This window comes from Pygocentrus nattereri, chromosome 1 (assembly GCF_015220715.1).
Source record: "Pygocentrus nattereri isolate fPygNat1 chromosome 1, fPygNat1.pri, whole genome shotgun sequence".
Classification (NCBI taxonomy): domain Eukaryota; kingdom Metazoa; phylum Chordata; class Actinopteri; order Characiformes; family Serrasalmidae; genus Pygocentrus; species Pygocentrus nattereri.
In genome coordinates, this window is record NC_051211.1 from 3,153,624 (window position 1) to 3,168,244 (window position 14,621).

The following is a 14,621-nucleotide window of genomic DNA, read 5'->3' on the forward strand; positions in this document are numbered from 1 at the left end:
GTTTGAGCACAGTTTGAAAGTCTGGCTCTCCACAGAGCTGAAATGAATAGTAAAACAGTGACCACTGCACCTGCACTGCATTCTGTTTGCAGGTGGAAATACACATGTGTGGATCTTTTAGCCGCTCTGCAGACAAGCTTCCCCGGCACCAACTACAAACTCCTAGAGCTGCATCTGTACAGAAACACAGGAGATTATTACGTAGACACGGTTCAGCTCGGGAGAGCAGCCACCATGATTGACCTCAATGGTGTGTGAAAATGCTTTTCATTTCATTGCAGTTATCTTAAAGGACCCGTATCATGGAAAAGCAAAGCGTCCTCACTGTTTTGAAAATGAAAGTTTGATGTAGCATGTAAACATTGTAAAAGTGCTAAAATATACTTTGCACTCCCCATTTCAAACAGTCCATATATGGAAGTTCACTATTTGAATGAAACATTTCCATGTACAGTAATCAGGCATGACAGTCTGACCACCTTGTTTCTGCACTCACTGTCCACTTTATCAGCTCCACTTACTGTATAGCTGCACTCTGTAGTTCTACAGTTACAGACTGTAGTCCATCTGTTTCTCTGATACTCTGTTACCCTGTTCTTCAGTGGTCAGGACCCCCATGGACCCTCACAGAGCAGGTACTGTTTGGGTGGTGGATCATTCTCAGAACTGCACTGACACTGACGTGGTGGTGGTGTGATATTGTGTGTTGTGCTGGTCTGAGTGGATCAGACACAGCAGTGCTGCTGGAGTTTTTAAACACTGTGTCCACTCACTGTCCACTCTATTAGACACTCCTACCTCATCGGTCCACCTTGTAGATGTAAAGTCAGAGACGACAGCTCATCTGCTGCTGCACAGTTTGTGTTGGTCGTCCTCTAGTCCTTCATCAGTGGTCACAGGATGCTGCCCACAGGACGCTGCTGGCTGGATATTTTTGGTTGGTGGACTATTTTTGTTTAAAAACTCCAGCAGCGCTGCTGTGTCTGATCCACTCAGACCAGCACAACACACACTAACACACCACCACCACGTCAGTGTCACTGCAGTGCTGAGAATGACCCACCACCCAAACAGTATATAGTATATAGTAAGTGGAGCTGATAAAACGGACAATGAGCATAGAAACAACAAGGTGCTCATAATGTTATAGCTGATCTGTGTACATTCATCTATTCAGCCGACAGGAGTTTAACTCCGCCTTGTCACATTGAAGTGATAAGGAGTATTTCAGCCTGGACTGCGTTTTAAATGAGGCAGAACTATAGATTTGTAGGTTTATTTACGTTTGTCCTACTTCTCCATATTGTAGGTGCCATCCAGAAGAGAAGGTCTCCTGCTCTGGCCAGTTCTGGTCTTTTCCTTCAGCAGATCTCTGTGCAGAAGATGAGGAACACATCACTTATCAGTTACCAGATCACAGCCTCTCCGTATAACTGTGCCTTTGATTTCCCTCTAATGGATGTTGGCTTCCTGCAGGTAAGTGTGAAGAAAAGTAGATCTATACACTGACAGAACTGTGAGGTGAATCTCAGTGGGATCAGACGTCACGACCAGACACAGTAATAGTCAGACATTTCCAAAACAACAGATTCATATCCAGCATTCCAGCTTTAGATTCTAGGTAAGCAAGACCTGAGCCAGAACCAGAACTAGAAGCGTTCTGATTGGGTGAAAATGTCTGTGATACCTATGTGGCGTACAGGGTCCTCAAGGGTCCTTTATCAAAAGAAACTGTGTATTGACGTTTGTGAAAGAGCAGAAGGTATGTGGTCAGGGGTGCCCAAACCTTTGCTGTAAATTGTATAAGATGACACATTATTGCATTTTTACAAGAAATCCTACAGGAACTCTGCACTGAGATACCAAGAAGACAAAAACTAGACATGTAGAGACTACAAAACTGATACTGCAGCTCATTTTGACAGAAAAAGTGGGCAAACCTAAACAATACCAAAAAAAAGGGTGTTCCTCTTATAACTATCATGACGTCAGGTGTGAAGAAGAGCCAGAGCATGTCTTTATTTCTGCTGAAGGAAATGCTCTTTTATTGAACAAAGCAGAAAAGGCCACTGAATAACAGCAAGACTAAGTTAAGTGATGCTATTTTAATCCCACAAACGGGGAAATTCCACCTCCGCATTTGACCCATCCATGAATTGAAACACCACATAAACATTAGTGAATACATACACACAGAGCGGTGGGCAGCCCTATCCATGGCACCCGGGGAGCAATTGGGGGTTAGGTGTCTTGCTCAAGGACACCTCAGTCATGTGCTGTTGGCAGTGGGGATCAAACCGGCAACCTTCTAGTCACAGAGCCAGTTCCCTAACCTCCAGCCTAAGACTAGCAGGGAAGGTCATTCTAGCCATGGCAGGTCACTCGCAGGTAGCCTCTACACCCACATAATCTAACCCACAGCCCAACACAATAAAACACAGTCAACATAAAAACACATCTTAACCCTTTTGGTGTCAAATGAAGACTAAAGCAGGGAGCTAATAGCAGGTTTTACAGTGATCCAGCTGTATCTCTGGCTTGTAGGATATTAGAGGGTGGTTGGTTAGTGTAGTGGTTAACATCTCTGCCTTCTATGCTGTAGACTGGGGTTCAATCGCCACCTGGGCAAACACCCTGCACTATACCAATAAGCGTCCTTGGGCAAGACTCCTAACACCACCTTTCCCTACCTGTGTAACAATAATCAAATTGTAAGTCACTCTGGATAAGAGCATCTGCCAAATACCAGAAATATAAATGTAGAGGATGTCAGGCAGAGCCTGATGACTGATCTGATATGTGAATCTTGTCACTGTTTTAACCCCTTGTTAGGATATGAAGGCCAAAAATCAGAGCAATAACATCAGGATTTTGTTTGGTTTTCCAAGTCAAATTATTCACTGATGCTGATGTCAGAGCTTGATGATGTCATGTGAGCTAGTTAGGGTCAGGTCTGCTGAATGGCCTCATATGTGTATCATGTCTGTAGCTTAAACCATTCTGAAGTTATGAAGACTAGAACTGACCTACCGTTTTGCAAATTGCGGGCTTCGGGTTCTAAGGGTTCGACAAAGACAACATTAGCAACAGCGAAAAGAAATGTCCTTTTTAATGAAGCAGGGATTCATGTGCAACATGGGTTTGTATACCAACCACTAAAGCCCCTTCTGAAACACGGAGCAAGTGGCAGACGACACAGTATTAACTGCTGCTTTTCTGTGTTCTATGAGAAAAACTTAGAACAAGCTATTTTTAGCAGAACATTTATATAAATGAACCATATTAATTTTTTTCCTGTCCTATAGAGGTCAGGTGGTTTAACTGAGGACACAGTGGTGATGGTTCAGGACAAAGCCACCGTCAATGTGACCCGCACACAGAGAGCCAGCCCTCCTCTCAGCGGCACCTTCAGCGTGGAGAGCTTCGGGCAGCGTGTGGAAGGTCAGCAAACTGCCCATGTTTTCCCTCAGGGAGTTATGGCCTGTGGCTTATTGTAGGGGTGACTGTAACAGTTATTATTATTATTACAGTTATTGTTGTTGTTGTTAATTCTTATGAAAGTTGAAACACTAAAATGTAATTGGTAAGTAATTATTGTCGTAGCAAGTAATGTAAAATACTATTCCAGGGGCTCCTGGACAATCTGGCAACGCTCACCCAGACTGTTTGCACAAACCTTTAAAAAAGCTTTACAGCTAAACTCAACTGTATTAGTCTCATCACCTGGTAAAGGTTCCTTCTGCTCTTTATGGTTCACAAGCATTCAAAGAACCCTTTGCATGATTAATGGGCTCTTTGCCTCATTAAATGGTTCTTCAGATTGATGGAGAATGTGCTAAATGTGGTTCTATATAGGATCTTTTTGGGAATGGCTCTATATAGGATCTTTTTGGGAATGGCTCTATATAGGATCTTTTTGGGAATGGTTCTATATAGGATCTTTTTGGGAATGGTTCTATATAGGATCTTTTTAGGAATGGCTCTATATAGGATCTTTTTGGGAATGGCTCTATATAGGATCTTTTTGGGAATGGTTCTATATAGGATCCTTTTGGGAATGGGTCTATATAGGATCTTTTTGGGAATGGCTCTATATAGGATCTTTTTGGGAATGGCTCTCTATAGGATCTTTTTGGGAATGGCTCTATATAGGATCTTTTTGGGAATGGCTCTCTATAGGATCTTTTTGGGAATGGCTCTATATAGGATCTTTTTGGGAATGGTTCTATATAGGATCTTTTTGGGAATGGTTCTTTACAGTATCAAAAAGGGTTCTTCTATTGTTATGACGTCAAGCTTGTGAGCTTTTATGGTGCATCGAATCGTTTCTCAAAGAATCATAATTGAATCGAATCTTTGTGAAGTCAGAGATTTGAACAGTGGAGATGAAAGGAGTGCGTCTATGTCTGTGTCATAGGTCTAGCTGTGGACATCAGCGCCAAAGACCTGCAGTACGCCCTGCAAGGCATTCCAGATCTGGGCCAGCTGAGCGTGACGAGGACAGGAGACTGCAAAGGCTACTCCTGGAACATTGAGTGGCTCACCATGCCAGGCAGCCAGCCCCTACTGCAGGTGAAAGCGGGGGGACTGTGGGTCCTCAAAAGGTCTTCATTAGTCTCAAATTATATTTTACAATGGAAAGTTTTTAAGTATAAAAAAATCTAATCAAGTTTATTGATTATTATTTGGTGCCAGATTTATGTAGTTAGTAGAGATCTTTGGCGCTAAAGTCTAAGTCAACTAAGCAAACTCAAAACTTTCACTGGAACAAATGCAAACAAACAACAACGCAGTAAAAAGTTACAAGAAACTTTTTTACTTCAAAACATGGTTGATATCTTCAAGGGCAGCTGGTGAAACACAGGTTAGGCTCCAGATCTCTTCTTGGCTCCGTTGTATAGACTTGTTAAATTCCACCACCGGCACTTCTGATTTAATTGAATGAAGGATTGATCAGATAAACCACGTATGGGTTGACGAACAATACTTCAGCTTCAAACTGCTGAACGATTTAAGGTGGAGCGGGAAAGTTAGCAAGGTTTCATGCTTGTTATGAAGAAAACAAAAATGGTGCATTGAAACGACGTTAAACTAACAATACGCTGCTTATCGGAATTTTTTAAAGGAGATTTTCACATTTGTGGGTTTCTTTGGTCGCTCACGACACTTCGCCCTCCCCCTCTATCTCAACAAGAATCGGGACACCTTAGACCTACACTTCAACATGCAAAACAGAGGGCTAAGGGCTGAGTGGTAGGGGTGAGGGGTGAAACGGGATTGGGCCTTAGTTTCCGGCAACATCTTCGTTTCCATATCAGGATGGTATGAACTTGGGAATGAATGGAATGCTGTGAAAGTTTATCAGAGTTTTTTCATACTGCATTAAAAGGGAGGGAAATTGGGTTTGATGTGATTTAAGTTATGAACTAAAAATAAATCTAAAGGGTTAAAATAGGACGATTTCTCCTGCATGTTAAATATAAATTGAGTAATTTTTTTTTTTGTTATTTACTAGATCAACGATTCCTCTGTAGTCGGCGTGAACCCCTCAGTGACAGCGCAGGTTAAGAGGCAGGGAGGGCTCTTCAAGCAAAGGATTTTGGGAGACTTCCTGCGTTTCCCAACAAACAAGACACAGGTGACACTTTCTGCTTGTGTGTGTGTGTGTGTGTGTGTGTGTGTGTGTGTGTGTGTGTGTGTGTGTGTGTGTGTGTGTGTGTGTGTGTGTGTGTGTGTGGGTAATAAAACACTGTTTTCTCTAAATGTTTACATAAAATCTGTTCTGCTGGTTGAGGACCTAATTAATCTTTCCATGATGGCTTAACTGGGTATCATTTGTTTATTGATGTTCTTTGGTCCCAAATTTAAAACCTCTCCAGAGAACGGATGGGAATATTATTATTGTTGTGTTTTCATTTAAGAATAAAAATCTTTGTATGCTGTTTGGATTTTAGAACCTCAGAACATCATTTACCTCCAGAACGTATGACGCAAAGTTGGACTAAGACTATAAAATAATCCTAATTAGTCAACATGTTAGGCTGTATATTATTAAATGTCATATTTTACAAAATAAATGATAAAATATACTATTATTTCTGAGTATACACCATGTATAATGAATAAAAACAAATGTACGGTGAACTACAGGCAAGTTTGGGTTTCCCCCCTTAATTAAAAGTCCTAATCTGGTCTCCGTCTCCGTTTTAGTATCTTGACTACAACACTACTGTTTGCTGCTCCTGTTACTCAGCGATGAGACGCTAAGCCAGCATGTATTTCTATTCTTTTGGCACTTGTTGCGTCTCTGTTGCTATGACATCACATCATTTGAGACTGGGCGGGGCGTTTAATTACAGACTGTCTTCGGACAGACGGTATAATGAGTTCCTGCGTATTGTGTGTTGAGGATTAAAGTTTGAGTGAACCATTAAACGTCACTTTGCTTGTCAAAACTGACGCATTAGTCTGATTGTTAACTTATGACACGCTAAGTCTTCTAAACTATAGTAGTACTTGGATAATAACACCAGAAAAAAAAAGATTTCTTGTTGTAACAACATGAACCGGAAGGGTCTAGAACCAGGAGAGCCACCCGCTGAAATGTGTCGTCAGAGGAGTTACGTTCCAGCGTGTCGCCATTGGCAACAGTAGGATCAGTTTATCATATTCAGCTTGTAGAACCAGAGCTTTCTGTGTTCTACTGTGGTTTCTATCAATGTGCCCTTTATTGCTGTTTCCTCTGAACAGAATTCAGATTAAAGCGATTATGGATTTGTTTATGCAGATTAGCAATAAAGCATCACTTATGTGCGACCGATTGGCCGCTTCGGTAAAACCAGCTGCTTGTTTCTGCGCTCACTGTCCACTTTATCAGCTCCACTGACTGTATAGCTGCACTCTGTAGTTCTACAGTTACAGACTGTAGTCCATCTGTTTCTCTGATACTCTGTTACCCTGTTCTTCAGTGGTCAGGACCCCCATGGACCCTCACAGAGCAGGTACTCTTGGAGTGGTGGGTCATTCTCAGCACTGCAGTAACACTGACGTGGTGGTGGTGTGTTAGTGTGTGTTGCGCTGATATGAGTGGATCAGACACAGCAGTGATGAAGTTGTTCCCAGCCCTGAGAAAAGTGTTTCTTAAAGGTGAAAAGGGGAGTAAATGGATAACAGAAGTGTGTTTTGAAAAGATAAAACAATAATAATGAGGCTTTGATGTAGGCCTAGGTTCTCAGGGAGGTCATTATTAGCTACAAGCTTCCACCCCCAACCTCTAACACAACCCCCCCCCCCCCCCCACACACACACACACACAGAATAACTCATACACATTCCTTTAAACTAATAAACAGCAAAAAAAACATAAATGTCCCTTTCTACTCACAGCCGTGCACAGCAGGACACTAGGACACTGATGACAGTAGTAATACCAAGACTGCAGCAAAGACCTACATAAATATGAGATTATAATGTCTTTTCAGGTGGAAGTTCGTATCAATGGCATTCCGTCTAAGTGCTCAGGTGACTGTGGCTTCACCTGGAACGAGGCTAAGACCCCGACCGTGACCGGGATATCCCCATCGCAAGGTACAGTACATAAACTTCTTTATGCATTTTCACTGAGCCACGATATCACAAACAAATCACATCTTATCACAAACAAATCACATCTTATCACAAACAAATCACATCTTATCACAAACAAATCACAAACAAATCACATCTTATCACAAACAAATCACAAATTACATCATATCATAAACAAATCACATCTTATCACAAACAAATCACAAATTACATCATATCATAAACAAATCACATCTTATCACAAACAAATCACAAACAAATTACATCTTATCACAAACAAATCACATCTTATCACAAACAAATCACAAACAAATTACATCTTATCACAAACAAATCACATCTTATCACAAACAAATCACAAATTACATCATATCACAAACAAATCACATCTTATCACAAACAAATCACAAACAAATTACATCTTATCACAAACAAATCACAAACAAATCACATCTTATCACAAACAAATCACATCTTATCACAAACAAATCACAAACAAATCACATCTTATCACAAACAAATCACAAACAAATCACATCTTATCACAAACAAATCACATCTTATCACAAACAAATCACAAACAAATCACATCTTATCACAAACAAATCACAAATTACATCATATCACAAACAAATCACATCTTATCACAAACAAATCACAAACAAATTACATCTTATCACAAACAAATCACATCTTATCACAAACAAATCACAAACAAATCACATCTTATCACAAACAAATCACAAATTACATCATATCACAAACAAATCACATCTTATCACAAACAAATCACAAACAAATCACAAACAAATCACATCTTATCACAAACAAATCACAAACAAATCACATCTTATCACAAACAAATCACAAACAAATCACATCTTATCACAAACAAATCACATCTTATCACAAACAAATCACAAACAAATCACATCTTATCACAAACAAATCACAAACAAATCACATCTTATCACAAACAAATCACATCTTATCACAAACAAATCACAAACAAATCACATCTTATCACAAACAAATCACAAATTACATCATATCACAAACAAATCACATCTTATCACAAACAAATCACAAACAAATTACATCTTATCACAAACAAATCACATCTTATCACAAACAAATCACAAACAAATCACATCTTATCACAAACAAATCACAAATTACATCATATCACAAACAAATCACATCTTATCACAAACAAATCACAAACAAATCACAAACAAATCACATCTTATCACAAACAAATCACAAACAAATCACATCTTATCACAAACAAATCACAAACAAATCACATCTTATCACAAACAAATCACAAATTACATCATATCACAAACAAATCACATCTTATCACAAACAAATCACAAACAAATTACATCATATCACAAACAAATCACATCTTATCACAAACAAATCACAAACAAATTACATCATATCACAAACAAATCACATCATATCACAAACAAATCACAAATTACATCATATCACAAACCAATCACATCATAAAAAAGCTGACTCCCTTGTTTTACAGTCCCAGTAGGGACAGTGATACTGAAGTGCTGCTGCTTATTCTAACTGCAATTGCTGGACAATGTCTTTTAGGGGCCAGTGATCTGGGAACTGTTCTGACCATCTCAGGGTCTGGATTTGTTGATGGAAATGCCTCAGTGCAGATTGGGGACATCCAGTGCTCGGTCCTGCAGGTTACCAGTAAGTTTTACTGGACTTCTAGTAGCCCCAATTTTCATTCATGCTTCTGTGGAAAAGGAAATGCATTTAATTCAACGTTTCATTTAACATAATCAGTAGAACAATAGTATCGATAAAATTATGGTCTATAATGTTAGCACAAGATAAGAGGTCTCTGTATAAATTAGTGTTTACCGGATTTACACATAAACAGTGGCATATCAAACATCTATGTCCCAAAAATGACTTCAGTTATTACAGAATTACAGTTGGACACTTGCTGTTATATCTCAAGCAACGTGATGATCTAAGGTGATCTGCCATTCTTACCTACCAGTATCAAACACTAACCTACACATTCAATGTCAAACACTTGGACGTGACTCTGGATCTCATGTCTAGCAGTCTGGCGCTATTAGCATGCCAGTCTCTTTAGTGCTTGTCATTTAGGAAAGAAACAGCCATGAACCCACACCAGCAGGAGTTAACAAACTCACACGTTTACAGTAACAACTTCCAAAATGAGAAGTAAAAAGGTTTATTGTTCTAAGATATTCAGTATTATTTAGATGAATTCCATTAAAGAAGTTCAGTAAATCAGCTGATACTGAAAGCTACGTAAGCTAAAGATCGAACATGTTGGACCATGTTTCTGTTTCACTGTTGATCCCCTGCTCAGAACTGCTCAAACTGTTTGAACGTGTCTGTGCCGTTCCTTATCAACCAAATGTTAATTATTAGATTTTGACTTTTTCATTATAGATCTGTGTAATCTTTTGCTTTTTTTCCAACAAAAATTTTCAAAATTTTTTTCTCTCCAACCGAAAGCCATGAATGTCACTTTCAACCATTTAAGTTAAGTGAAATCCCACCTCTGCATTTAACCCATCCGGGAAGTGAAACACCACATACACACACACTAGGGGGCAGTGAGCACACTTAAACAGAGCGGTGGTCAGCCCTATCCACGGCACCCGGGGGTTAGGTGTCTTGCTCAAGGACACCTCGGTCACAGACTGTCAGTGCTGGGGATCGAACCTGTGACCTTCCAGTCACAGGGCCAGTTACCTAACCTCCAGCCCACGCCCAGTTTTGGTGTATCCCTACCAAACAGCACCTTAAATCAGACTGCGGGGGTTGTGTTCCTGTTGTGAAGTATTCTGTGTATTTGTTTTTAAGGTATATCACTGACCTGTAGAGTTGGCCCTGCGAGCGCTGGACTGTATCCAGTTTCTGTGAGTTTCCCTACTGTGGGCTATGCTCGGTATTCAGGTGGCAACACCTTCAACTTCACCTACCAGCTGGGAGTGACCTCCATAAAGCCCACTGCAGGCAGCATCACCGGTAAATTGGACACATTGGGCCCGTATTAAGATTATCATTAGTACATAGTTCAAAGTTTGTAATTAATATGATAATTGATGATTGTGATAATTAGCTGCTTAATTAACTGCAGTGCAGCACAGTGCAAAAAAAATGATAAATCACAGTTTGCCATACAGATACTATGTATCTCTACAGAACCATCTACAGCACATTCTCCATCAATCTGCAGAACATTTTGTGATGCAAAGAACCCTTTCACCAGACAACGGGTTATTTGAGTGTTCATGGTTCTATGTAGAACCATTTTTTTATTAAAGATCCTATTAAGTGTGCAGAGCCCAAGAGTCACTCAGTTCACCCGTGAGTAAACAGCTCACATGCCTTTGAGTCTTTTTGCCCAAAACAAACCATTTTGGTCTGAAATGTTTCGTTTGTTTGATCTATCCAGCCAGTGATGGTCTAATGGCCTTATATAGTCATTCTGCTGTGCAGCACTGCAACATAAGCTTATCATACAGCTCACATTGCTTCCTATGCTCTCTCGCTCTGTAGGGGGGACGATCATTACCGTCTCTGGTTATGGGTTTGGTTATGACACTGCGGTCGCCATTGGGAACACGTCCTGTGACGTTATTTATGTGGATTTAAACCAGCTCAGCTGCAGAGTGCCTGCTGTAAGTCAATGAGCCTAGTTAGTACTGATTTTTACACTATAAAGTCTACAGTATTAAATGAACTGAGTGAATTTAACTTTAACAATTGTTGTAATAATGTTTATAGAATAACGTTTGTCATGTTTAAGAGCTCCCTGTTTATTATTAATGAAATAGCTACAGTATGTGGTGACATTATTCAGCTGGCTGCGATGTATATGTGATATATACAGAGCCGGTAATATTTTACATAATGTAGAACTGGGACTGTATCTATATGGAGAAATATACGGTTTTTGGAAAGTTACAAATGCAGTAAAATGAAGAAATGCAGACGTTTTGATGTGGTAACTTAGGATCACCTAAACATGCTGCTCTTCCAGAGATCAGTAGATATATCATTAATCATATTAGTCCGAACATCAGTCAAATCGGTTTGATGTTCAAAGCAAACATCTGCTCATGAGTCCAGTATCATTGTGCAAACCTAGTTTATTTGAATTTTTAATAAAAGATCAGATTAAGATTAAGTGACCCTTATTAGTCCCACAACGGGGAAATTTCACCTCCGCATTTAACCCAACTGTGAAGTGAAACACCACATACACACTAGTGAGCGCACACACACACACACTAGGGGGCAGTGAGCACACTCGCCCGGAGCGGTGGGCAGCCCAATCCGCAGCGCCCAGGGAGCAGTTAGGGGTTAGGTGTCTTGCTCAAGGACACCTCAGTCATGTGCTGTCGGCTCTGGGGACTGACACGACTGCCCCAGTCAGATAGCTTAGTCAAATAGCTTTGACTAAGTTTTTGTTGTTGGTTATATTAGTGATAAGTTAACTGTACACTCTTAAAGTCTTTCTGCAGTGTCATAGAAGAACCTCTTCTGGTTCCCAGTGAATCGTCCTTTAGAGAACCGCAAGACGTTAAAAGTTAAAAGAAAAAACTATAAAAACTTGTAAAACTACAGTCATAGAAACAAGCTTTACATCACGTGACGGTCCTTTAAACTTATAAAAGGTTCTTCATGCTCACAAATCTCTTTTTCAGACATGGTTCTTTAGGGAGCCAAATGTGCTTTATCCGTGGCATCACTCAAAGAACCTTTTATTTATATTGCCACCTTGACTTTTATAGGGGAATTCCACCCTTCTTCAAAATTTCTGCATAATTAATGTTTCACAACGTAAGCAAAGTAATTCCGAGTGGTTTGATGTGAAAGAGTTAATTGTAGAGAAACTTACCGACTATTTTTACAGTGGTGGTGACAGGAACCATGACTACACTCTTAGCAATAGTGGAACCTTTTTTGAATCTACAGCACATTTTCCATTAATCTGCAGAACGTTTTCATGATGCAGGGAACCCTTTAATCATCCAAAGAGTTCTTTGGTTGTTCATCATTCCACATAGAAACATTTTCTTTACTAAAGAACCCCTGAAGAACCATCTTTAAGTGTGAGCAACACAAATGTAGTCATTTTATTTAGTAAACAAAACCACCACTGAACCTAATGTGTTTTTGTTGATTATAGTAAAATAGTAGCAACACCCACTAAACTCCCCAGTACGCTCTCATAAACGTCCCAAAACATCTTATAACAGTGTCTCAGACATCAGGCAGTGAATTCACAACCAGTTCTCGTATGAAAGGTTTGTCAGGGAGCTTTTAGAGGCATTAAACTCCTCAGACGTCTGGTTCCTATCACCACCACTGTAAACAATTCTGACTCAGAGTATTTCCAAACCACTCTAAATGACTTTTGATGTTTATATCTAAACAAATAATTGACAGAATTCAGTTCTAAATTAAAGTGTGAGATGACAATATTTAGTTAACCATTTGAGGGAACAATAAACATTTCATGAATATTACATTTTATGAATATTGAAAATGAGACTTAAAATGTAGAGCTGACTTTTTCAGTGCTGGTTTGTGCCTCAGGGATCAGCAGGAGCAAAGGCAGTAACTCTGAAAAGTGGAGGAATGGAGGCCACAGCGAATGACTCCTTCACGTATGATGCCTCCCTGACAGCTGTCATTACTGGTGTCAGCCCACAAACAACAACAGTGTTCGGTAAGCTGCACCAAAACACTGAACGCAGTAAATAAGGTTATTCATAGCTGTGGCATTTCTATATGCAAACTCAGCAGTGGTGGACAGTAACTAAGTAAATGTTCAGAGCTGGTTCTGACCTGTTGGTCATGCCGACCCAGTGCAGCACGCAGTTCAACGTCAGCGCAGCAGCGTAAAACTTTGGGAGAGTCTGTTCAACATAAATGATGAACTAACCTAACTTTGTGTAAATAGAGCTCAATATAGAAATATGTCCACATATGCAGTCGAGACTGACGCGGCTTTTTTCTGAATTTCTACAAACACCATTTCATTTTATAGTAAATGAGTTTGGGCTGGTTTATGTTTATGAACAGACGCCTACAGATCAACATAGTAAAGGAGCTCATCTGTGATCCTGAGTTTAAAGCCAGTTTTTATTCAACTTAAACTTGGAACTAAGTTGTAAATAAATCTGAAACTTTGCTTGTGTGTAAAAAGTGATTTCAGAGCCACTCGGTTCTCCCTGATGGAAACTGTTTACCTTCAGTGTTTTGTGCTTCTGATCATTTTAATAGACGTCAGCGTCACTAATTAATGACGTTCTATTAAAAGACTGGTTTACCAAGAGAGACGCTGGAGGACTTTCACCTGAAATGAGTTCATGAAGCCAGTCTGGTTATAAAAATGATAACAGGACATCAGAGCCAGAATTACTCTTTTAGTACTTTTACTTTATACTTAAGTACATTTGAAGGGAAATACTTTAGTACTTTTACTCAAGTGGAGGTCTAAAGGGAGGAACTTCTACTTTTACTGGAGGAATATTTTACCTTGGGGGTCTCGACTTTAACTCAAGTACATGGTTTGTGAACTTCGATCGCCACTGGCTTCAAACAAAGTTTTCTTCCATACTTAATCACAGGATTAACCTAATCCAGGAAACTAAACACTGGGCCAATTTTAGCAGACGTTAATTTTACATATGAAAGTCCAGACCAGGCTTAGCGTGCTTCAGACTTTCATATGTAAAATGAGTGTCTGACCTGTTTAGTTCTATACGTCACGATTCTATTGTTCTAAGTATCATTGTAGCTGTAGCAACTAAAGATTATAGAGTCTACGGCAATGATACTCGATAAAGCTAACAATTAAAGGAGGTTTGAGTTAATTCTGTCCCCAATCATAGGCTTCAGATGTCCCATTCAAGATTGTAGATACCAAAACAGGTGCATCCAGTGTCTGGCACTATTGTTTGCCGCCACTCTTGTCCGCAGGGAGTGTTCCTTCAGCGTTC

At 39.8% G+C, this 14,621-nt stretch overlaps 1 protein-coding gene across 1 annotated transcript in view; it reads left to right on the forward strand.

Annotated features, from left to right (window-relative positions):
- Positions 1-14,621, forward strand: part of LOC108410901 (fibrocystin-L-like) — a 91,099-nt gene that overhangs the window by 22,842 nt on the left and 53,636 nt on the right. Inside the window, exons 23-32 of the mRNA XM_037542682.1 lie at positions 93-250; positions 1,310-1,476; positions 3,306-3,441; positions 4,418-4,572; positions 5,516-5,638; positions 7,482-7,587; positions 9,202-9,309; positions 10,468-10,632; positions 11,167-11,288; positions 13,213-13,345. Of these exons, the coding sequence (XP_037398579.1) occupies positions 93-250; positions 1,310-1,476; positions 3,306-3,441; positions 4,418-4,572; positions 5,516-5,638; positions 7,482-7,587; positions 9,202-9,309; positions 10,468-10,632; positions 11,167-11,288; positions 13,213-13,345 (1,373 nt within the window). The remainder of the gene's footprint in view (positions 1-92; positions 251-1,309; positions 1,477-3,305; positions 3,442-4,417; positions 4,573-5,515; positions 5,639-7,481; positions 7,588-9,201; positions 9,310-10,467; positions 10,633-11,166; positions 11,289-13,212; positions 13,346-14,621) is intronic.